The sequence below is a fragment of the Pseudophryne corroboree genome, chromosome 4, assembly GCF_028390025.1.
Source record: "Pseudophryne corroboree isolate aPseCor3 chromosome 4, aPseCor3.hap2, whole genome shotgun sequence".
NCBI classification, from domain to species: Eukaryota; Metazoa; Chordata; class Amphibia; order Anura; family Myobatrachidae; genus Pseudophryne; species Pseudophryne corroboree.
This window is the reverse complement of record NC_086447.1, coordinates 222,100,584-222,126,500: the sequence shown is the minus strand read 5'-3', so window position 1 is coordinate 222,126,500 and position 25,917 is coordinate 222,100,584. Positions and strand designations below refer to the sequence as shown.

At 40.4% G+C, this 25,917-nt stretch overlaps 1 protein-coding gene across 1 annotated transcript in view; it reads left to right on the top strand.

Annotated features, from left to right (window-relative positions):
* Nucleotides 1–23,631, top strand: part of CLSTN2 (calsyntenin 2) — a 1,340,366-nt gene extending 1,316,735 nt beyond the window's left edge. Inside the window, exons 15-17 of the mRNA XM_063915936.1 lie at nucleotides 3,143–3,257; nucleotides 6,488–6,672; nucleotides 8,363–23,631. Coding sequence (XP_063772006.1) covers nucleotides 3,143–3,257; nucleotides 6,488–6,672; nucleotides 8,363–8,575 — 513 coding nt within the window. The 3' untranslated portion in view covers nucleotides 8,576–23,631. The remainder of the gene's footprint in view (nucleotides 1–3,142; nucleotides 3,258–6,487; nucleotides 6,673–8,362) is intronic.
* The last annotated feature ends 2,286 nt before the right edge of the window (nucleotides 23,632–25,917 follow it).

The window sequence follows — 25,917 nt, the reverse complement described above, 5'->3', positions numbered from 1 at the left end:
GATAAAGGAATGGGGTCTGGTGTAATCCATTGAGATAAAATTGTTTCTTTAGAAACTGCTGCAATACGTGTCATTAATAATTCCTTACCTCTAGAAATCATCAGGGTAAGGGAGGTAGGGTATATATTCCATAGTGCCCAAGAGTTTGCTATTGTAAAAGGCAGTTTGTTTATTTATTTATTATTATTTATTAACAGTTTCTTATATAGCGCAGCATATTCCGTTGCACTTTACAAGTAGAACAGTAATAGAACAAAACTGGGTAAAAACAGACAGACATAGAGGTTGGATGGCCCTGTTCACAAGCTTACAATCTATAGGGAAATAGGTATTGATACACAAGGATAGATTCTCCCTATTGCATAATGGTCCACCAGATTGCTAGTTTCTTAATGGGTTGTATGATATGATCACCCCGCAATGTTGGACAAATGTAAGGAGGGTGTGAGAGTAAAGAAAGACAAGATATGTGATGTTATGTGGACTGTACAGAGAGGATGTAATTAGATAGGGAAGCACTGAAGGTTATGTGGGTGAGTTTGGAATTTGTTAGGCTTATCTGAAGAGGTGAGTTTTCAGGGAACGTTTAAAGGTTTGGAGACTAGAGGTGAGTCTTATTGTGCGTGGGAGGGCATTCCACAGAGTGGGTGAAGCCCGGATAAAGTCCTGTAATTTTGAGTGTGAACAAGTAATGCGTGTGGATGAGAGATGTAGATCTTGTGCAGAGCGGAGACGTCGGGTAGGGAGATATTTTGAGATGAGTGAAGAGATGTTGGTGCAGTTTAGTTAATAGCCTTGTATGTAAGTAAAAGTATTTTATATTTAATACGGTAGAATACTGGTAACCAATGGAGGGACTGACAGAGCGGTTCTGCAGACGATGAACGTCTAGCGAGGAAGATTAGCCTCACAGCTGCATTCAAAATGTATTGTAGTGGTGAGAGCCTATGTTTGGGAAGACCGGTCAGGAGACTATTACAATAATAAATGTGGGAGATAATGAGAGCGTGGATTAGAGTTTTTGCTGTGTCTTGTGTAAGATATAGTCGTATTTTGGATATGTTTCTTAGATGTAGTTTCAGTTCGAAATTAATATATTTCTGAACAGTTTTCCAAAACCCCTGCACAATAGGACATGATCACATACAATGCATAATTTCTACTGGTACTTATATGTTAATGCAGCCTCCTGCTTGTATTAGTGATCTGAGCTGCTTCCTAGGACACAGCATCAGATTATCTGCGAAACCATTTGCCGGCTGCGTTACCCATGTCATCACGCAAGCTGGCCACCACAGGTTCTATCGAGAGGCCAGGAAATCTCTGTTTTCTGATGGAGATCCTGGCCTCTCCCCTCCTCCACAATGGCAGTGCCACAGCTCCATTTTTGGAAATGGAGGCAGTCATGATCCCTCCCCACCACTAAACAGCAGCAGACTGTCAGTCACTGACAGTCTGCTGCTGATCTGTGTGCTATGTCACAGACCCGTACTGTACATGCGCAGAACAGTACCGATACTTTGCCGCTTGTGCCGCTATTCCAACAGAACCTGAATCAGATCCTTTATGCACCAGAATAGTGCCTTAGATGGCATTATAAAACACAGTGCCTGCACTTCATGTAATGCTACATTATAGTGGCCCCAGTTCATAGTATACCACATTGTAGTGCCTCAGTAGGGTTGGGTATGGGTGACAGGCGATTGGGAAACCGCTGATTACCATACCAATGCCGGAACCCTCAGTGTTTAGGTTGCCGGCAGGGGCAAGCACAACGAACCACCTTGCGAGCTCGCTGCGCTCGCCACAGGTTCTATTCCCACTCTATCAGTGTCAATGACACCCACGAGTGGTAATAGTCCCTGTCAGCCGGCATGCCGACTGTCGGGCTTTCTATTGGGCAGGATTCCGGTGTTGGTCTAGCCGGGAGACCACCGGGCACTTGTTTGGATGTGGCACTTCAGTTGCAGTTTTACTTATTTAGCAAAACTGCACCTGCTAGCACTCACATGCTGGGTCCACCCAGCACAGGGCAATACCACCAAGCATGCTAATTGCTGCCAGCAAAGCGTTCATAATGCAATTGCAATTGCAACGCAGATCTGGCAAAATAAGGGTAGCCCCCTGCCTGTGCAGCCTGGCTGTGAAGGCAGTCAGACCCTGCCATCTTACTCATCACATTGGCCTGTGTGATGTCTTGTGGCCGCCCCAAAAATGGACCTGACCTGCTTCTGTTTTTGGCACCAGGCCCTGCAACGTTGCGTCACCACCCCTGACTGCCCTGCGAACGCCTCTGCCCATCAATCAGGCATTGCCCGGTTGCGCACGTGCAAAACGGGCCATGCACAGGTCGCACTGGGCAGAAAATCGGCATAATGTGATTGGTTGAGTGCATGAAGCTGAATAAGGCCCTAGGTTCATACATTCAACTTATTATTTTCTGAAAATACAGGTATAATGATTTAATTGGTTTAATGGAGGATTTTCTGTATTTGTTATAAAACTGTACAAAAGTCACATCAGCATAAACAATATTACAGTATATAAGCACTCATTGTCAGTGTTTAAGGTGTCATTATTTCAGAATTCATTAAGAAGACCTGTGTAGAGTGCAATAATTTTTTACATCACTTTCATGACATCTAATCACCTTGAGATGTACGCTACATTAGCACAGGTATAATTTATTAACTTATTTGACACCTCATCTGAATGTGAAACCATACTTGAATATTAAATTGACCAAGGACAAGTCACTTCCCCCTCTAGATACATGCATGACAGAAAGGTATAAAGCACTACATGTGTAACTGTAATATTAGTAGAACTAAAACATGAATAACATTACATAAATATAAGGAAAAGTGTGACAATGTAGTCAGAAACATCACATATCTGTAATATATTTGTCTATATTATTAACATGATAACACAATAATTCAGGGATTGAAATGTTTGCTACAGTATAGTATTATATTGTATACAAATATGTCATTTTAATGTCAATCAACAAGTCTCAGTAACTAGTCTTGTACAGTAGGAGTGATATAGAGCAGATAAAATCTTTGTGATACAACCAATTTAATATATTGATGAAATAAAACTCATGGAATACTATCTCTTATCTCCTTGTGTACTGCAGGTCAACATTCTGCATAACTCCAATTATATGGAACATGTAAACCATATGGTAATTCAGCCACAGTTTATGCCATCTCTCCAGCAACCAAACACTGAAGTACTACATGAAAGCCGTGGTACGTAAAGCAAAACTGCTCCCTGGCCATGGGTATCCGCTTTGCCGTTTGCGGAGGGCATCGTCTTCTGGAGGCCATCCTGCTCCGTTTTGACATGCTCTGGCTCTCACTGCAGACGATGGGGATGGTACAGACCATCACCAATAATGATAAATATGTGATTTTGGAATCCACTCAGTTGGTGCTATTACTAAGGGGGTCATTCCGAGTTGATCGCTAGCTGCCGTTGTTCGCAGAGCAGCAATCAGTGAAAAAAATGGCTAATCTGGCATGCCTGTGCAACGCAATGCGCACGCATGACGTACGGGTACAAAGAGCATTGTGGATTTGCACAGATTCTAGCAAAGCTTTCAGTCACACGGCCGAACGCAGGGATATTGACATGAAGTGGGCATTTCTGGGTGTCAACCGAGCATTTTCAGGGAGTGCTTAGAAAAACACAGGCGTGTCGGGAAAAACGCAGGCGTGGCTGGGCGAACGCTGGGCGGGTGTGTGACGTCAAAAGCCGTCCCTCTGTGGTTAGAATCAACGCACACGAAGAGTAACTACAGGGCTGGTCTTGTTTTGCACAAAAAGATTTTGCAGGCGCTCTGCTGCACAAGCGTTCGCACTTCTGAAAAGCGAAAATACACTCGCCGGTGGATGGCTACAATGCGTTTGCATGGCTGCTAAAAGTAGCTAGCGAGCGATCAACTCGAAATTACCCCCTAAGTCACCAGAGTGCAATGGTTAGTGGTGCCTACAATACTGAGGGGTTATTTATATAATGGCAATACAAACTACTGTAAATCCAGCAAAAATGCAATGTTTTCTCCTAAAATAGAGCTTCTCCCTATTTATCATGCCCCCGTATTTGGCTATCTCCGATGACAGCTTCCTATTTAAAATGTCCAAAAGGGTGAGAAGTATTGTAGATTGACCTCTAGTCACTATCATTTCAGAATGCTTTCTTTATTACTGTATTAAAATTAAGCATATTGTCCTTATAAAATTATATAAAGTTTTTTTTTAAAGATTTTTACCAATTTTTGCATGATTTTTTTAATATTGAAACTGCAAGTAGAATATTTGGTAAATCTTCCAGTTCCTCTTTACTTGCAAATTGTCTGCTAGTGTGCCTTATGTATAGACTGCATTATTAAATCCACATGGGCTCCCAGAAGTGTGTGTTGTGTATATATAAATAGACAGTTGTCCCTTATGGGTATATAAGTATGTGCATAACTTACAGTGTTACCTTTCAGCCAGGGTGAGCTGCCACTTGAGTTCTTTGCTTGCCTCCTCCCCTTACAATCTGCTATGTGTCTGGGTGAAAAAACCGTGACCCCCCACACACACACACACTCCCTTCAGCAGCTTTATGATCAGATGTGTTTCCTGTTCATGATGACAAATAAAATGAAATAATATATACATTTGTTTATATTAATATAATATAGGTTCATCACTGAGTCTCAGCACATATCGATACTGACTGCATATACACCGTCAGTATATTTAGCACCTGATTTGCTGCAGAGTTGCATTCAAGTCTGCTCTGCTTTTTAGATACTGTGTATGAGTCTGCAAACACGACTTTGAGAAACTACAGATGATTTGGGGGGCTATTAAGAGATTAGCACAGATTGCTGCATATGCACCCAGATCTGCGTTCATCTTTGCACATGCTGGTGGCTGCCCTGCACAGTGCAAGGCCACCCAGCATGTGTGAGGCCCCCCCCCCCGATGCGTCCGCAATTAGACTGCAGAGGCATCGGATCTAAGGTTGACACCTGACAGCGCATCCTGGCTGTGCTGCCAGGCAGTCAGCCGGCATATTTTTTTGGAGAGGCTGCATGTGGCGCCATGCAGCCATCCCGAAAACGGTACCTCCCCGCCCGTTTTCCCAGCGCCATCCCCGCAACGACATAACTCCGCCCCCACAACGCCCACGCCTGTTAATCACATTGCAACCACATCCTTCAGGGAATGTGTAAGGTCGCGCACATTCAGGTCTGTATCGGGCCCCCTGGAGTCTAATGCATATCTCCACCGGCTTTGTGGTGTAACTGTGCAGCAACTAGGTGTTTGCACATAGGATTGGTGTGTTGTGGGAATGCCGGCGGAATTGTGAACAGACCTCTTGCACCAAGGATGAACCTTGTGTAAGCCTGCACTTATAGTGATGATGGCTACTTTCACCAGGGGATGGATGGATGGATACGGGCATTGTGGCCTCAATTAATAAAAAAAAAAAAAGACATGTATAAAATGTTTCACTTACTTTAAGCATGTTAAGTGCAAGCGCGCAAATTTCCATTGAAACGGTGTAGAAAAAACTAGAAATGCCAGCAACTGTACTGCAATTTACCCCCCTCATGCCGATTTCATCCTGGACTCACGTATGGTGCCCTATGGGGCTGCGAACAAAGAAACATGAGCCTAGAGGTACCCCGTATGTGATGCATACGGCTGCACTTAGGGTCTGATTCAGAGATGGATGTAAATGCCTCTACAGCGGCAAATGTGTACGCAGCTGCTGTGCAAAAATGTTGCAGCTGCAGGAATTGTATAGAGAAGCCAATTGGAGGCATCTCAGCTCCACTGCTTGTGTATGAAGATGCAACCATCAGACGCACAATGGTCGATAACTGTGTAACCCTATGGGTGCGTAGCATGACTAAAGGAACTGAGACGCCGAAGCTATGTAACTGCGTATGGGAGCACAATCACAGGCAGATACAAGCCCCAAACACAAGTGCTCCCTGCCTGTCACTCACTGCAATTGTCATCTCAAGATGTGCACAGTGTGACTTATACACATGTGCAGCATGGCAAAAACATTGCTCCACTGTGGATAACCTCAACAGGTGCGTCCATTTCTGAATCAGGCCCTATCTTCATGGTGGGCCTACGCGTGTCTAATAGGTTCTGGCCCTCAGTGCGGTAAAAGCTGTGGTATTACTTAGAACTAATTTCTGCTCAGCAAGGACTATTTGTGTACTGTATTTCACTTTTCCTTGTCACAAACTTTGAAAATAAAGGGTTTTTTTTCTTTGAACTATCTCATTACGGAATGAAGGGATAAAGAGAATTCTAAAGTTTCCTAAACCTGTTACAGGTTGAAGTAAATGATTGAATATTCGATGCATCTGGACAGAATATATATTGAATTTACTATAGTTTATTGAGCTTGTGTACATACAATATAACAAGTTAATAAAGTACTAATCTCATCAATTGTTCTCCAGTTTCTCCAGGTGCAACAACAATTGTCCTAGTGGCGTGTGTCAGCATATTGGTCATTATTGTCATCCTGGGAATCTTCAGATTGCGAGTAGTTCACCAACAGGACTTTCCGGAAAAAGAGGCGACAAAAGACAATGAAATGGATTGGGATGAAGCTGCTTTAACTATCACAGTAAATCCTATGGAGGTAGCAGCCCTTTTAATTTAAGTCAATCGTTTATAACATCCGTGTTACATTATTATTATTATTATTATTATTATTATTATTATGTTAGTATTATGTTGTTGTTACAATATTTTGTGTCATTTTATTTATTTAGATTTATTTGCATTATGTTTATTTAAAGTCATAGAAAATAGCATTTCAACCATCCTAAAAATAATACAAATCTGAGAAGTACAGTAACAGAGCAATACATAAAGTGCCAATAAACTGACCAGAATGGGTCAACAGCATTGAAGTGAAGATAAAAATCCTTAATAAACATATAGGTTCCCCCCCCCAAAACAAACAAACAAACAACATTAAAAGAGAGGTGAACCTCTTTCCATTGTTCATAAATTGTACCAAGATGTCAACTTGATTGCGTGTTTTGCATATTCCTGTATAGTGAGAAAATAGGGGAGCCAGATAGCAAAAATATTCTCGGCCCAAGACTCAACATCTAGTGAGCACTCTATCCAAGCCATCTGAAATAAAAATGTTAACCTTGGGAGCATCAGTGAAATGGATATAGCACCTTTATTAATCCACTGGGATGGGATTGCTTTCTTGTCATTTTATTTATAATCAACATATTTAAAAAGCTCATTAATGATAGTTAGAAAATGCTATAATAATAGATTTTATTGGTTATTCTGCTAATATGCACATAAACTGATAGTGTGAAACAGAAGTAAATTAGCTAATTAAATTGCACTGCTCTATTTAAATGCATCTGCACAAAACTGTTATTTGGAACTGAAATGTAAGTACTACAGTATCTCAACTCATCTCACGACATAATTGGGAAATGCAGTAGCATATGAAACAAGTACATAAAGCATTCCCCTCATTCCGTTTGACAGTCCGGACATGGAGTGATTGTGGCATTTCCTGTTGAACATGGCTTCTATAATGCTCCTAGTTCTGTATCCAAATACAATAATGAGATTTTATTTTACTGAATGAGCTATACTTGTGAAATCCAAGGAGTACACATTGAAATACAGGCACTCAGATTTTCTCTCTGTCATCCAGATGAAATGTTATTATTAAAAAGGAGGTTGGTCCATAACGGACAGTAGACAGGTATCTGAAGGGTATTGTGTAAAGGAACAAAAAAAAGCATAATGGAAGAGTGTGTATTTTTCTCATATTTGACCATATGCAGAAAGAGATGGTGTGTATCCACCTTTTACCGTTTATACCCTCTGTTCTTACTGTCTCTTTACTGAAACCTCATGGGCAGGGCCCTCCACCCTCTTGGTTTTCACCCTGCACAATTCATTTCTCCAGTGTGCTCCCACTCACAGTCAGCACCTCTGACCCTCTCTGCTATAATTTTCCCTGTTTGGTACCCTAGACACTTGTTGGCACCATATAAATAAAATGTAATAATAATGACTATATATTGTATATTTTTCTTTTTATGTTGTTTTGATATACAGTTTATCCAAAATACATAATAATCACATTGATGGTAATGTAAATTTGCCCTTAAGTATATTCTTCAAGAACAACCACTACATCTATCAATGTGTTATCAGTTGTAGGGTTCTCATTCTGAGTAAAATAAGTTACTGTCAGATATAAGGTTTGCTCCCAACTTGCACCATAATCAGGCTGCTTGTGTGCAGGATAGTCTATGTAACAGTCTTCTCTTTGTTCACTGTAGAAATATGAAACTAATGTCCCTGGAGAAAATGAAAGTGAAGAAGAGGAAGAGGTTGAAGAGGAAGATGATGATGAAGAAGAGGAGGAGGAGAGCACAAGTGGTGATTCCGATGATAGTGATGAGGAGGATGCTGAACACCAGGCTAAGTTAAGGCAGCACAGTGCAGCACAAAGAGGGCAGCAGGAATGGAATAAATTAACACTTACGTACTAATACTTTCTTCTTCCTATTCTTCCTTTTGTAAACACAAATCTTACTTATTTCAGAAGCAAGTTAGTTAAAGATGCTGGATTAAGTGACAGGATTATCAATGAGAGCTGGGACTTAGTCCAGTTGCTCACATACCATAACCTAAAAGCAAACCTTGGGTTGTTGTATGATAAGTTTTGATGCCAGCAAGAGGTTTTCTTAGAACATTAGTTGTGACAGTAATGACATACCAGCTCTCTGTGCTTAATGAGAGATGGGGGAGACATCAGTTGCCCAAGAGAGGACTTATTTTTTAAAAAACAATTTGAACCCATTTGCTCTTGAGAGGTCTGCAGATCAAAAATGAATACAGTGCTGATGGAATCTAATTTAGAACATTGAACGGGTCTCCTGTCACCCTGTAGCATTTATTGTAGATGGGACACGGGAAGGGTATGATCAAGGGATGTAGAGACCACAAAGGAAAAAAGGTGTCACTATAAGCGAGAAGAAAAGGTAACACCAATACAAAGTGCATCACTTTTTCGCCCTGCATTTTCCTAATGCTCACAATAGAGAGTGGCTACTCTTCACTAACAGCGACTTATACAGTGTCAGAGGACATTGCAGGGAGATGCAAGATGGATCAGGGGTTCCAGCTGTACATCTGCCCTTGGAGTAGGCAGCCAGAACTGCAATCATAGTGTTGCTTCAGTTGTCATTTCACTTGGCACTGTTCTGAAGTGTTACCAAAATCATTACTGTCAGACAGCTGCTATTTTGTCATTTGTTTTTGCAAATTATTCTAGAAGTATTCAAAATGACTACATTAAAAAGTTCAACACGCCTAAGCATTCTAGGCTCCAATCAAGATATCAACGCAATATATTTATCTTGAGGAAAGAGAAAACTATTGAAACCTGTAAAAAGGATATGTGGAAGTATTACCCATAGAATCATTCAGGGTCTTGTTATGGTTTATCTAGTTGATTTTAGAAAATGATAACTAGAATATGATCGGTTTTTGTGAACTATACTTCAAACCTTTCCTCTATAATATAAACCCCAAAATTGTAGGACTATTCTTGCTGATTAAACAAAAGTGGTACTGTGGATATCTGATGTATCATACTAAACTATTCTCTATTCTATGGTTGCTTTATGGCTAGACATGGCTCAGTCTATCCACTGACTAAATGCCTCTCTAGAGACGGAAATTGCGCTAGAATATATCTAGGCTAAAACAAAGTACAGCACACTATTAAAATACAATACTGAATGACAAAACAAATAAATAACATTTTAAATATTCATACATTTCTAATAAAAAACAACAGAACATTTCATACTCATAGAATGTACAGTGATTATAATGTTTGGTTTATTTATTTTTAAATAATAATTGATATACTATAGTTAAAAATAATCTTAAAAAAGAAGTAAAAGCTATTGTAATTTACATTGCCATTAGCTCCCATTTCCACATTGGCCCTAATTATACTGTTTAATTTCACTGAGCTTGGTATCGAAATCTCCATTGTGGAAAGGGCTAAAAGACATATAATCTTCATATGTCTGTCATTTTTATACTCATTAACGTCACTTGGTTCCTCTTGCAATGGGTGGAGCAAAACCTGGCTTATTGGGATGGAACAGTAAAAGTAGTCTCAGTGTGGAAATAGCTTTTGGTTTTGTAAAACTGCCACAGTATATCTGTATTTGAAAGGACATTTACCCATCATTTCAGTTGTGAAAACTGATCATTTTAATTATGATCTTTTGTTTTTAATTTTTTTCTTTATGGTTGATTTATAAATATCACACAAATAATGTCAGTTAGATATACTTAATGAAATCCTCCTCTAAAAAACTAATAATATTACATTTTAAATAATGTTACCAGTGTATTTCAAACAGGAATTCTCCAATTCTGTATTTTAGGTATTTAAACCAATTAGTAACTCTAATTTGTATATTCATATTAAACAAGAAGTGGCCCAAATGACCAAACTGTATTTGTAATTTAGACCCTGAAAATGGGATCTCTGTTTTATACATTAAAATTGTAAAAGTACCTTTATTGCTGAACAGCAACCTTTCCAAATCCAAAGGTACAGTACTCCTGAATTGATGCATCCCAATTTTATAAGGCACAGTTTCCACTCTCTTCCTCATGTTTATGAAGACATCTTACTATCGACCAAGTCGTTTCAATAAACAGCAACGTAAACAGGCTACAAGCCTACACTGCACTCTACTAAAATTTAAATGGCAAGAAGCAAAACAAATGTAGTTAGTAACATGCATATTTTTTTCCAATTAATTGAACTGCAAAATCTAAATTATTTTTATGTAACTAAAGAGAGCATTTTGATCATGTCACTCCTATATGTGTTTAGAGTTTCTTCTTAAACCACATATCATAAATCATTGCAGACTCTTCTCTGAGCAAAAGGGTTAACTAAAATCTAATTCTGATTGGTAATGCATGCAAAATAGAAAAGTATAAAACCATGTCCTGTCAATCAATCCACTAATTTTTTTGTCAATGCTATTTTTTCATACAAGAAAGATTTTGGTTATGAAATTGTACCTAAATAGTCTTAGTTAAGCCCCTTAGCTTTATTTAAAAATGGTTCCAATTTGATATGGGATCAACTGTGGGTTTTAAAGCCTTGTTGAATATCAGTTTCTTGGGAAGGATTGTTTAGAATTTTTCCAAACTCTATTTATGCATTTCAGCATGTAGAATTGTTAATGAGTTTTAGTTTTAGTAAAACTTATCATTGCTTATGTCTGTTAAAAAGCTGGTGAAAGGGACCATCCAGTACCATTTAAAAATTGGGTGGAAATGTCAGATGAATTATTGTAATTTGTGGTTGCTACTGTGCTAATGGAAGTATTCCCCTACCAATACCAGGAGCAAGCATTTTATTAACGCGTTACTATATCTCTTTCACGCAAAAGGTAACTGTGTACTCAGAATGTTAAAGTCTAGCTAATGTACTAATTCTGTAATATGATTTAATGGGTAGAAAATAAAAAAAATCAGGGGTTTTTAATTTTTGGGGCAAGACTCAAAGAATGGATCATGGGACCATTAGTCATGCTTTTAAATGTGGCAAATTACAATCAAGAAAGGAATTTAATTCACCACTGTAATTTATTGTGAATTAATTGATCCCAGTGCTGGCAGTATTTATCTTGGATTTTTTTTACACATCTGAACAGACGTGAAAAAAATCCTCAGAAACCAGCGGGTTAATAATGGGTGCTGGGACCCTGTTAACACCCAAATCTGTGAACGTTTCTGATTCTATATGCTAACACCCGTTTACCCATGTAAACGTCCGTTAACACGTTAAATAACGGGGTCTCAAGTGAAAAATGGAGTGCAATTGAATAGCCACGGCGATAAAGCGTGAGGCTACCTCCCTTTTTCACCTGCAGCAATTTACCATGGGTAACTGAATTCCCCCCAAACCTACCAACATAACAAACTGGCAACACTGGGACATTTTAGGCCCAGGTTTCACCCTGCGCCTGCTACTAACCACAAGCCAGAATTTGATACTGCACCTAATGCTTGTGGCTTAAAGTTGTACAAATGCAAACACTATACTTAAGAAGAGAACAGTGAATAATGAAAAGGAATTCCAATATTAATTGAAACTGAGAGTTTTATAAGCTAATTCATAGGCACAATTGAGGTCATTGCCCAATAAGAGTAAGAATCCCTGATTTAGATACTCTGTTGCTTTGTAAAGTTCTGCTTTATTTTAGAATGTTTTCTCCTTGCCCACTCTTCACAAGTGCAACCTCTTTGTAGTTACACTGCAGATAAAAAATATAGCAAATATTGCAATACAAGTCACATGCATATTAAATTAATTGGATGGTATAAGGAAATGTGTCTAATGCTACCAAAGGCTGTTTAGTGCATTGCAAGCTCCTCTTCATTATCACCAATTTAAAAAATAGAGGTAAATTGTAAAATAATTAAATTATTTCTGATCTTATAGCTTTTTTTTCACTCTTAGTGGTTTTTGTATACTGCATACAGTAAGGGAATTCATACATCTACGGGCCACTTCCCTGTTCTCGCAAAGCAGGTCCATTCCGCCGATCAAAAACATTGAAGGCGATTCCATGGGGTATTGGCAAAATACAGCATGTAAACAATCCCATACTTGCCGATCCCGATAATTTTTTATCTGAATTGGCAAATTGAGGATTTCCAACATGTTGTATTTCCTCAATCCCTAGTCATCAGCAGAATGGAGACTTGCCCCGATAGCTGCCTGTTGTATGGGCACCATAAGTCACATTGCAGTTCATGATAAACTCATAATTCTGGATTACTGAAATATTATCCTGGAATACAGGTATCAGCAAGCAACATAAAATGTCAGGAGCATAGTCAGAGGTGCTGTGGATGGTCAAAATCAAAATTGTATACTGAATGTTTAAGAATTAATTGTTACAACCCTCTGCATACAGGTAGAGTGAATTCCTACAAACAAGAAGTGCATGAGGATGTAAAGTGGAGGCACAATGCATTATTTGCTCCGATTGTTCAGGTACAGCAAGGAGCAATGCCCACTACAGTATTCCCTGACCTTACCGTGTACACAGGATTATTACATGAGATACTGTAAGAACCAGAGTCTCTTTGACTCTCAGCTGATGTAGAGTATGAGTGATGTAGCATCAGCCGCATAAAAAGCACAATTAATCAAGTCTGGAAAAGTAAACAGTTTTCTGGTTGTCAACCTCAATGATCCTGTCCCAGACTGCCTGTGGTGGCTTTATCCACAGTGTTCTCTCAGTCCACACCCTCCTATGATCTTATTGCCTTTTTGCCATTGTGACTGGTTATCACAAATGCTGGAGCTTTCATCAAGCAGTGTAATTAATAGTAAAATGTTTCAATTACAATTTATAGATACATATTTTCTTCTTCTTTATGTTATATTCATATGAATCAATTCTTTAGTTTCTTTATGTGCAGTTACTTTATATTAATTACTGGTGGTACATTTATAGTCATCTGACCATAAAGCTATATAGTATGGTGCATGTGAGCTTCACAGCTCAGTTTCTATGGAGGTGGAATACCTACTATAGTAACGTCACATGAAATCCCCCACCACTGAGGTCGTTGGTAACTAACGTAATTCCTACCAGGAACTACTGTATTACAGTAGTCATAGCCAGCCACTAGAGGGAATGTTTGCTCAATATTACAATACATGTACGATTATACTGCTTAAATAAAGATATAAGTTCAGATGGCAATTATGTTACATAAAGAATGCTGGATTTTCGTGTATTATACCGTGTGGTCTTGAACTTTAGAATTAGGCTATTTAAATAATTTTGTGGAAAAAAAGTTATTCATTTTAAATTACGATTGACTCCTAAGTATATGAGCCTGGATATACTATATATATATATATATATATATATATATATATATAGATATCTTTCATGGTTGGAGATATAGTTAACCAAGGCCCTCCATTTGAATATATCAGGTGGATCCCTTGTGAACCAAGTTCTAGCCACTCTTTCTCCAGAGTGGTAAGAGTATAACCGCTAGTTTCAAATCTTAAATGGTGATCTAACCAATTAACTCTTGTCATTTTTCAACCACAGTTCGGAGCTGATTGGTTGGAGCACTACTTAAGATTAGTGACGATTTATAACAAGAATATCACTCATTTTTAAATATGCCCCTCAGTCTTCATCTCTTCACTCGAATGTCACCAGGTTTGAGTTTGGTGGGGATAGAAAAACCTGTAGCCCAGTGGTTCCCAAACCTATTTGAATCACTGCACCCTAGAGTATCAGAATTTTTTTCAAGACACTTCTAGGCCAAAAGTTTCTTACTGAGAAATTTAGAAAGAAGTGTACATTAAGTAAATTGTGCTTATATGTCATTCTTATGGTGCCCATACACTTGTGCGACGCGACATCGCGGGGCATCGCACCGGCAGTTCAGGTGCGATGAAATCGCACCTGAACTGCCAAAGTGATTACCATGCGATCATGCGATAGATCGCATGGTAATCACGTGATGAGCACGTCACCGCCGAGTGGGAGCGGCCTCCATCCGCTCCCGGTGGGTGCCCATCGCACATCGCAGTGCGATATATAGCATGTGTTTTTAAAAACACATGCGATCGCACTGCGATTCGATAAATATTAAGTGCAGCACATACTGTCTTGAGACGTGAGATTCGACCGGCGTGCCCGCACATCGCGTTGAAAGGTACCTAAAATGTGCATACAATCCTTCGATTCCTCTCACAGATGTGGTTGAAATCGAAGGTTAGCACTGATTATCTCACAAGTGTATGGGCACCATTAGGTTCAGTTGTGTGGTGTGGGACAGGATTTGCTTCTGTTTGTCCACATATTTTATGATTGGCAGCCACCAGCACTGGTTTTTCCTGTTACATTGACCATAATTAATTTTAATTGGCCCTGGACCACCAATCCAAGGCACCCCTGCAAGTTACCTGAGGCACCCCGGGATGCCACGGCACACAGTTTGAGAACCACTGCAGAATGCTTGCCACAGGGGGAGATATTTCAAACCTTCTACTTTATAGAAGTCATGTGTAAAAGTTGCTTAAATCAACCAATCACATTCTAGCTCTCATGCATCCAGTTCATTTTATAACATGATAAATTGGTTGCTATGGGAAATGTCTCCACCTGTCCTCTTTATGAGGTTTGATATATCTCCCCCATAGTATAGGAGAGAGTGCTGATCTTGTGGGAGGCATTAACCTGTTTCCTCTTCTATGTTAGTGAGGACATTGCTGCATGTGACAGGGTTCTGTCAGTCACCTAGTCGGAGATGTAGGGTCTCTTCCAGTATAGACTAGTAATGTAAGGCTCCTGCAACCTGATTCCAGAAGATTGTACTGTTATATGCATCTTTGATAAAGAAAACTTTGTATGGGGGACAGTGAGCATACACAGTACCTACAAGTGCGCTTTATAGTGGGCGCAGACAATGGCAGAACAACAATCGCTGTGACAAGTGTTATTTCTATAGGACATCATACCTTCTCCTGGCCTCAAATATGCTGCACCTGCTGCAATGGCAGTAGTTCCACCGCTGCCTCTGTGTGGAAGTTCATACTGCACCTTGGGCCTAATTCAGACCTGATCGTATATTTTGCACATCTATGATCAGTCTTCAGACATGTGGGGGGACGCCCAGCACAGCGCTAGTCCGCCCCACATGTCATGCTCGACCCCCCCACACAGGTACAAAAGCAGCGGCGATGCTTTTGTACTGGAAGAGTTGCTCCCTACCAGCACAGCTCCTGCGCGCTGGCAGGGAGCTACTTGTCGCTGTGAGGGTCGCAGCGGTTGCTTGTGATGTCATGCAGCCGCCGCGGCCGCCCCCCCCCCCCCCCGACAGTCCGGGCATGCCTGCGTTGCCCGTACTGCGCCCCCTAAACGGCAGCCAAATGCCAACTTCCCGCCCAGCAGGGCTAAGATGGCCATCGACTGTCTGGCATGCGTCGGCGCACTGCATTCGCAGTTCAGACCTGATCGCTGCTGTGCGAAAATGCACAGCAGCGATCAGGTCTGAATTAGCCCCCTTGTCCTAATGTGAAATGTACTCACTCATGTGTCAGCATACATGACTATTGACCACCAGACTACCTACAATGGCTTGCTATACACCTAATTGATGTAGAGTTAATCCTTAATATATTTCAATAATTCAAGATACTTTAACTAAAATCTCTTTTAAAGAACATGGATCAAAAAACTAAGATCAATACCGCCCAGTAGGCATATGAAATCCAATGTTGATGACGTTATTAAATTGGTAAAAATAAGAGAATAATTGGCATTCTATGGATGAGCATATGTACCCCAGAGGAGGAAATGCTGCATTAAAAAAGCTGACGTCTTATTTTATATTTAAGTACTGCATTACAATTTAGATTACAACAGCAGCTCAACTGGTAAATTAAGATTTTAAGGGGAAGATTTATCAAAACTTGGAGAGCGATAAAGTACCAACCAATCAGCTCCTAATTGTTGTTTTTCAAACACAGCCTGTAACATGACATTTTCTGTAGATGCTGATTGGTTAGCAGTTTATCTTTCCCAACTTTATCTCTCTCCAAGCTTTGATAAATCATTCCCTAACCCTTTAATTAACATTCTTAAAAGATAGCGCCAGGGACACAGAGGGAAGGAAGCATTAGCAGACATGCTCAAACCGCCATGTTGCCTTGATTGCCTTAGTATATCAGGTTATAGAAAAAGGGATAAAGAGCTTAGTTAAAAAGGAGTTTCTGAAGAAGTGCTATAACATATGTCTTTGGTATTATTTCTCCAAATATAGGTGAGCTAAAGTTAAAAATACATTTCCTAAAAGACTGTTTTGTGCACAATTTCAAGCTTTGAAGAGCGCTCTGTGGGCGCTTGTACACACTTTAAGTGTTGCTAAAGATTTCTGCCTACAGAAGATCAATGTAGTGAAACGCAAACATCAGTTGCAGTTTCATTTGGCCTGCAGGGACCCACACATCTTTCTACTTAGTAAAACAAAAAAATTCAATGTTTTCTGTGAAGTCCTCATTAATTTCAAATAACCTGAAGCAGCAATTCTCAGACATAAGTCAGTGGTGTGGCTAGGTACACCAGCTTACACTTTATGTGCAATGCATTGTTTGGTAATTACTGGCAGAACACATTTATAACAATTCAAAGCTGGTAGTTGCAATACATTTTTATGGAGCCACACTGTGTGACTGTGTGTACAGCAGGAAAAGTTTCATTATTGTAAGAACAGAGAAAGAAGTACAAGAAGTCCTATGTGCTAATTAACATGAGGGTGAATTAAACTAAATTGCCCACATGTAAGGATGATGATTACAATGATGTGTTAACCCCAGCAATTGCATCTGAACTTAGCCCCCTTGCGTCAGACCTGCCAGTCACAGTTAATCCTATAACCGTCAAGATAAATGTGGATACATCTGTAGTTGGCTTTACAAATTGGTGGAAATTGGAATGTAAATTGGGATATATATGGCTTAAATGGATAACTTTGTCTACATCGGTATCAATGTAGACATCTAATTCAATTTCCGGAAGAAGAGATACTGTAGCCAGTACTAATCATGTAAGAAATAAATGTACTGTACTTGTACCCCTTGCACTGAAACGTGGGGCCTGATTCCAATTTGTAAGATACTGCACAGGTGCAGGGAAGCGTAGAGATGCAGCTGTGCAATACCATACAAATAAAATGCATAAGCAGCAGGATAGACACCTCCTGCAAGCTTCTGCGAGATCCAAATGCTGCATCTGGGGATGCAGCATCAGATCACCATCGCGACCATCAGTCATGACTTATGATGGTAGTAGACCTTGGTCCATCTGCGTAAGCCGAACCTTACTCAGACTGGCTGTCTGTACCAGACAGCTGGGTCCAGGAAGTCTAAATGTGACCACACAGACCATGAGGCCAGTCATGCCTACTAGATGGGCCGACACTCCACCCACCCCCAAACACCTCATGGGGACTGTGAGTAATGAGTCTGTGAGGACTGTGAGTCGTTCTCCACATGAGCAGAGCAGGTCTTGCACCTGTGCAGGCCACTAACCATCGGATTTGTAGGTAAAGCATTCGGTTTATGTACAAATCTGCATTAGGAACAGGCTTGTTTCAGAGACAAATTTACTTGCTTTTTTTTAAAAACAAATGGAAATTATAGTCAAAAATGCTTAATGATTTAAATATATAATTTGTTCCGTTGTGAATATTTTCTTTAAAATAAAAATATTTTTCTAACAATTTATAAAGGTGGGGGGGTTGCACACATTGCACAGTGGTAAGTCAGCCCTGCCCCACTGACCACTCCAGGACAAGGTTTTGGCAATATTTTGAAGGAGCTGTAAATTGTATTCAATGGAGAATTTCTATAGCAGCTATCGGCATCGCTATAGACTATTGTGAGCTAGGATCACATACTGTAGCAAAAATATATATTAGATTTTCGCCGGGCACACGTACAGAACACATAGAGAAATATAGGTTGGTGCACACTACAATCAGAAAATGTTCACATCTCTGTGGCACAAATTCAGCAAAATGAAAGCCTTAGATGTATTTAGAGCTAATACCACTCCACATATTAATTAGCTTAACTACTGAGTTAATATTGCCTAGGCTTATGTCTTGCGATGGCTGCATGGTAAGAAAGACCTTCTATGCCCTTTAAGTCACATCACCCAGGGGATCTGATGAAAATATAATGCAGAAAACATTTAATATTCATTTTAATAGTGTCCATTGCTAAAAGTACTGTTCCCCTGAACAACTGCACTATAAAACGCATGCTTTGCTCTATGACAATGTTGTTCTTTCACCATTTCTGATTTTAAGCGCTGCTCAATAGCCTTATGTGGCAAAGTTATTATATCATTTACAGCAATACTTGTGCTGCCCTGACTCCTGGCAGTGCAGTCAGCAGCATTATGGCGCAGTAGACTTCTCAGCCCACTTAAGGGCAATAACACAAGAAGACGTCCGGTAAATCGCACATAGATCAGTTGCGGGGAAACACTGCAGAGCTTCAACCTTAATTTTATTTCCATTGAATCATTTTTTTAAAGCTTGTTAGCGCTTTGAGATGTAGCCTTCTTGTCTCCTTATGTTGTTGCTACTTTGCACATATTGCCATCGCAATACCTCCAGCTATACCTGATTTGAAAATTGGGACATTTTAGGCAACAATCTGAACTGCCAGTCATAATCTATTTCATCTCTATACTGTATATATTTGATCCCTCCAAAAATGGGTGGCACTCTGTCTGTGACCGTGTTGTACATTTACTAATTCCCAGGGTGCCATCCATTTTTTAAGGTATCAAGTATCTGTTTAAGGTAGGCACCCTGGCAAGATTATTGCATTGCATATAGGATTGCCAAACCCAGTGTACCTATCTATCTATCTATCTATCTATCTATCTATCTATCTATCTATCTATCTATCTATCTATCTGTCTATCTATCTATCTATCTATCTAGGGCCGGACTGCCCATCTGGCACTTCTGGCAAATGCCAGAAGCGCCGATGAGCTTGTGGGCCGGTCCTGTCAGGCAGAGAGCCAGGAATACTCCATAGAAATGGAGGCTTGCCGTGAGTCCACACCCCCATGACTCGCGGCACGCCCCCGACTTTAGTACCCGCGCGCCCCTGTACACAGTGCGTGTGCTCCTGGTATATGTGTGTGCACGCATATGCCAGGGTCGAATTCGGACCACAGTCCGTCCCTGTATCTATCTATCTATCTATCTATCTATCTATCTATCTATCTATCTATCTATCTATCTATCTATCTATCTATCTATCTATCTATCAATACAGAGAGAGAGAGAGAAAATCTACTAAAAACATTTATATTATAAAATGTACAAAATATATTAGTTGGGGTGGTATTTATCAAAGCATGGAGAGAGATAAAGCACTAACCAGTTAGATTCCAAATTACATTACACAGTCTATAAAATGGGAGTTAGAAGCTGATTGGTTTGTGCTTTATCTCTCTCCAATTTATTTCTCTCCACGCTGTGAAAAATACCTGAAAATCACAATATCTGCCTAAGGGGTCTATTTACTAAGCCTTGGAGAGAGACAGAGTGGACGGAGATAAAGTGCCAACCGACCAATCAGCTCCTAATTGTCATTTTTCAAACACAGCCTGTAACGTGGCAGTTGTGAGCTGATTGGTTGGTACTTTATCTACATCCACTTGTTTAGTACATAGACCCCTACATCTGGTAACCCATTTGATTTGTGTGGTCCTAGTTGTTTGAAATTGGAGTTTAAAAAGTTATGGATACACAGGAAATATGTGCTCAGTTTGGTAAAAGAGAGCTTGCAATTTTCAATATAATCCCTTTATAAACAATTAGAAACTTTTCTTTTATCTTCCTTTCATCAGCAAACTATGTGCGGGCACTCACAGGCACCCTGCTATGAAAATCAATGACCCCTTCATACTGAATAAAAAAACACTAGCCGCCGCATCTGTGTCTCCGCACGATAGCTATTCTCTCCCAGTGTTCATTACTGAGCAAAATGAGTGTAAATGATGTCAAATTCCAAAGAGAGCTGGAGAAATATTTTACTAAAATGACTCTGACAATACCTTTTACATCGATTATGGCCCATTACTTTGTGTTCAAGTAGCTAGTGACTGAGTTTTATTGCCATAGAAACCACGCTTGTTGAAATGCAAACTCAGAAGGCCTGATTCATTAAAAAATTACTTACAGCACATGTACTGGCCACAAAGCTTTTTATGGGCAATTCCATGCCCAATTATTGTACAAGATCTCACCACACACAAAAAGATAATTCTTTGTTATTATGGGACAATTGCTGACTGTTCATTTATTTATTATCTGATGCCGTAAAACTTATGTGTAAAAAAAAAAAAAAATCACTTTGAGTAGATTGGAATATTGTACAATCCACAAAGCTCCATAGCGATTTCTCTGTCTGTAAGGTGCAATAAATCAGCAATATGGTATGTAATGTAGCATAAAATGAAATGTTACCTACCAAAAACTTGGACGTGAGCAGATTGTGAACAATTGAAGCAGACAGATGCATCATGCCTGCAAATAAAGTTGTTGAGCTATAAAGTGGAAAACACAAAAAATGACAGAATAGGCATTGTAAGTGATTTATTCATTTATTATTCAGAACACTTATAGATGTGGTAAAAAGACTGTCACAATGGTTTCTAAAATACTAACATGTATACAGTAATGTAATAAAATAGAACTGGTAGTACTGCTGAAAGTGAACCGGTACTACCAGCACACAGTGACCACAGGCATTTTTTGGGCTTAGCCAATATCCAGCCCATCAGCTCAGTTCAACAAGTGTTTTTTGGATAAACTAAACATCAATATATTTTTATAGCACTATATTTATGGATGGGGTCCAGTATGAAATGCCGCTGCTCGGAATCCCGGCGGTCATAATATTGACTGCGGGATCCTGATGCTGGTAAAACCCATGGGATGAGTGTGTGGATTTGTCCCCCTCCCCTACTCACTATCCCTAAACCTCGGTTCCCGCTCCCTAACCCTAACCTCCCCCCGTACTGCCTGACCCTAACCACAAACCCGGAGGTGCATAAATCTAAATCCCCATCCCCGCTGCCTAAACCTAACACTCCCTCCCCCGCAGTCTGACCCCAACCCCCTCCACCGCAGGGGTGCCTAGCCCTAACCCTCACTACCCGCAGCCTAACCCTAACCTACCCCCCCTCCCACAGCCCAACCCTTCCCTGCAGCCTAAACCTATCCCTAATTTCCCCAGCCCTATACCTAACTCGGCGGCTACTTACAGTCAGGATGCCGGGTGTCGGGATTCCAGCGTCAGTCTCCTGCCTCTTTTGGAGTTCTGGTGTTGGGATTCCACTGGGTGTTGGGATTCCATCATTGGTATTTCGGCTGCTGGGATCCCAACAGCTGGCATTTTTACTGCATCCCTATGAATGATATACTATATAATCCACTGACTGACTTTATTGGCATTGATTTATTGGTGAGGCAAACTAATTTGGTCTATGTTTGTTCTGTTGTTTCCAATAATGCACCCTTCACCCTTCAGTTGCACTCTGCAGATTTTGCTTCATGTACAGTACACCCTGCGAGGCAGCCATTTTGTGCATTGATTAATAGACATGAGAAATCACTGTATGTGTTAATCTCTCACAAGAGGTTTTGGGACAGTATTACAATGGTTGTTTTGAGGTAGTGATTGACATAAAAGTTATTATTAGCAGTGCCCCTCACAGGGATGGGACTTATCATAGCAGGCAATGAAGGAGTCAATGGTGGTCATTCCGAGTTGTTTGCTCGCTGACGTTTTTAGCAGAATTGCAAGTAGGCTAAAAATTGGCAATTCTGCGTATGCGTTTGGGCCGCAGGGCGCACGCGCAAAGTACTTTCACAAAAAACTATGCAATTTTACACAGGTCTGTATGACGCTTTTCAGTCACTCTGCTGATCGGTGAGTGATTGACAGGAAGTGGGTATTTCTGGGTAGTAACTGAGCATTTTCCGGGAGTGTGCTAAAAAACGCAGGCGTGCCAGACGAAAACGCAGGAGTGGCTGGCCAAACGCAGGGCGTGTTTGTGACGTCAAACCAGGAACTAAATGGACTGAGGTGATCGCAATCTAGGAGTAGGTCTGGAGCTACTCAGAAACTGCAGGGAAATATTTAATAGCAGAACTGCTAATCTTTCGTTCGCAATTCTGCTAAGCTAAGATATACTCCCAGAGGGCGGCGGCCTAGTGTGTGCAATGCTGCTAAGGGCAGCTAGTGTGCGATCAACTCGGAATGAGGGCCAATATTCTGGTAATCTTCAAGTACACCAGGTTACCAATCAAAATAACTTTAATGTCTGCTTTTGACCAGTCAGTGTAATCTACTGCTACAATCTCCAGTGAGAAAGTCCCAGCTATCCCCTGACTAAGCACCTAACATGGCTCATTAATATAGCAGTTTTTTTTTATTAAATTATTAGTCTTCATGAAAAATAGCCATGTGTGGGCCTCATATTCAAATAGCTTTTAAAATGTATACCATTAAACAAGAGACATATATCTGTAATAATCCATTGGCAGGCATTTAAAAAAAAGTGTTACAAGATATAACAAACACATCCGCCCATCACTAGTCTACATTCTCATTATATTGGTTTGGCCTGCAAAATAAAACACCACAGAGTGAATGTTACATACATATCACACTTTAATCCCCACTTGGATATCAATATGCAGTTGAATGGAATGTTCCCTGTGGCTGCTATAGCAGCCTGTAACACAATAGGGTTCATTCACTTTCACTCATGCATAAAATACATGGATTTAGCCCAATTGGACACGGTACATACAGTACATACTTGCCTACCTGACCCTCTCCATGAGGGAGAAATTGCTCTGTTCCTGGACTTTCCTGGTAATGTATGATTGCCATCACCTGTGGTGAAACACCTTTCTTATCAATTAACTAGCTCACCATAGGTGATGGCAATCATACATTACCAGGAAAGTCCAGGAACAGAGCATTGTCTTCCTCATGGAGAGGGTCAGGTAGGCAAGTATGATACAGTATGTGAAGCTAGAAACAAGTTATTTCAAATGAATGACAAATTCCCAAATCCTACCTTTACAATCGTGCATCTTAAAACACCCGCACCAATGTACAGTATATACTGCATTACAAATGTAAAATACTGACATGGTAATGTTTTCTCATCGTAACATATGCACATGATTTACAATGCGCATAGTAAAAATATATGTGCTTTTTGCACGTGTGAAACGTCTCTAGGAGATAGACAGCTGTTGAATATAATTTAGATGTATGCAATGCAAGCACACCTTTGAGGGATTGTAGAGGTAACATTGAGAATTTGTTTCTTTGAAACATAAACAGCTGCATTAAGGCATATAATTCTCCTTCCAGAATTCAGGAGCAAATGCTAAAATAAGTAAAATCACAGCAGTGGGATAAAGTTGTGATGAAATAAGATACTCAGCATTTTTCTCCTGCTTAATAATTAATCAGTCACAGCATGGGGTTATTGCTGTGTTAATGAATGCATTTCAGCTGGGTCCAACTTGCCATAGGCTTGTACATTTGTTACTGCTCTTCCAGCAGTACAGGGCAGGAGGAAATCGGCTGTGACAAATTGTCTTTGTGTGGTGTCTGCCTATGAGGTGGCTCTTCAAGGCAGCTGATAAGCAAAGATATGAGCTTTATGTCTGCAGATAACTTGGAGCGCAATTAAACAGAAATCCTCTAGTTATTATTTACTCTTCTGGAAAAACAAACCTACGTTATTCAGACACAACAGGTAGGAATCACAAGCTGTAATTGATTTAAAGGGCTGAGTGCTATTTAGAATGCAATGCATTGTGAGCTTTGCTGGCCAGTGAGAATGGTCACAGGCACCGGGAAATGTATTTGTAGGTAATCCTTATATGCTGGTATATTTGTAGCCCTGATATAATCCCAGTAGGAATGTCTGACCTTAAAACATGCCTCCCATAATTTATACAGGAAAACTCAGTATAAAATATAGAAACCCCAGAGCTCTGCAAACCACATCACTTATTCATTAAACACATGCCCCAATCTGCACAACCACAGTCCCTTTCCTACACTCACTTGCCTGTAAAATGTGCTCCTTGCTGGGTTCTCTTAAGAAGACTGTGCTGCTGCAGTACAGGTGGTTGCGGGTATGCGGATATGATCAGTGAGAAGTAATTTGGGGGTCTATTTACTAAGCCTTGGATGGAGATAAAGTGGACGGAGATAAAGCACCAGCCAATCAGTGTCTAACTGACGGTGGGATCCCGGCTTTTAGATGGTGGGGGTGGCAAGCGCAACGAAGACCCTTGTGGGCTCACTTTGCTCACCATGCAGCAGGATCGGTGGCTCGCTGCACTCACCACAGGTTCTATTCCCACTCTATGGGTGTCATGGACGCCCATGAGTGGGAATAGTCCCTCTTTGACAGCATGCTGACCATCAGGCTTTGGGATCCCGGTGGCCGGTAACTGCATCCCTTTGGCACTTTATTTCCATCCACTTTATCTCCATCCAAGGCTTAGTAAATAGACCACTTGATCACAATACTTCCTGCTTCGTTCCCTCAGTACTGCTGCGGCATATGCACCAACGTTCATTGGTGCAAGCTGGAGCCAGAGGGAAGGAATCATTGGGATCTCTCTCTTGAAAACTCTTGTGAAAGGTAGCCCAAGATGGCATTAGTGGCTGGTGCCGAGTTTGGTAAATTTGGCGGCAGAGCAGCCCCCATAGTAAGCTATGGGGGTTGCAGCTGCTATTGGAAATGGAGGGACCACTGCAGATATAAAGATATCTGCTGCTGCCCCTTCCCTGTTATATCTTGGAGATACTTAAATATAGCACATTTCCCCCCCAAAACTGTTTTTTTGTTGCTTTTTTATTGTGGTGGTGCGGGGAGGGGTGTATGCCGCAAATATATTTTAATAAATAGGCCCCTAAACATGCATAATGCCTAAAATGAAGCAGAGTGCAAAACTGTGCACTAACATCAAAACAGGGGGACTGTGTCGTACTGATGTTATTTCTGACGAATTTCACAGGGAGATATTGCATTGTGTACAGGTGGAAAAGTTGCACATAGCAACTAAGCAGCTTCTATGTATCTTTTTATAGAATGTACTTGATAAATAATAGCTAGAAACTGGTTGCTATAGGCAACTTCTCCACTTATCCTATTTATAAGGCTTGATACATCTC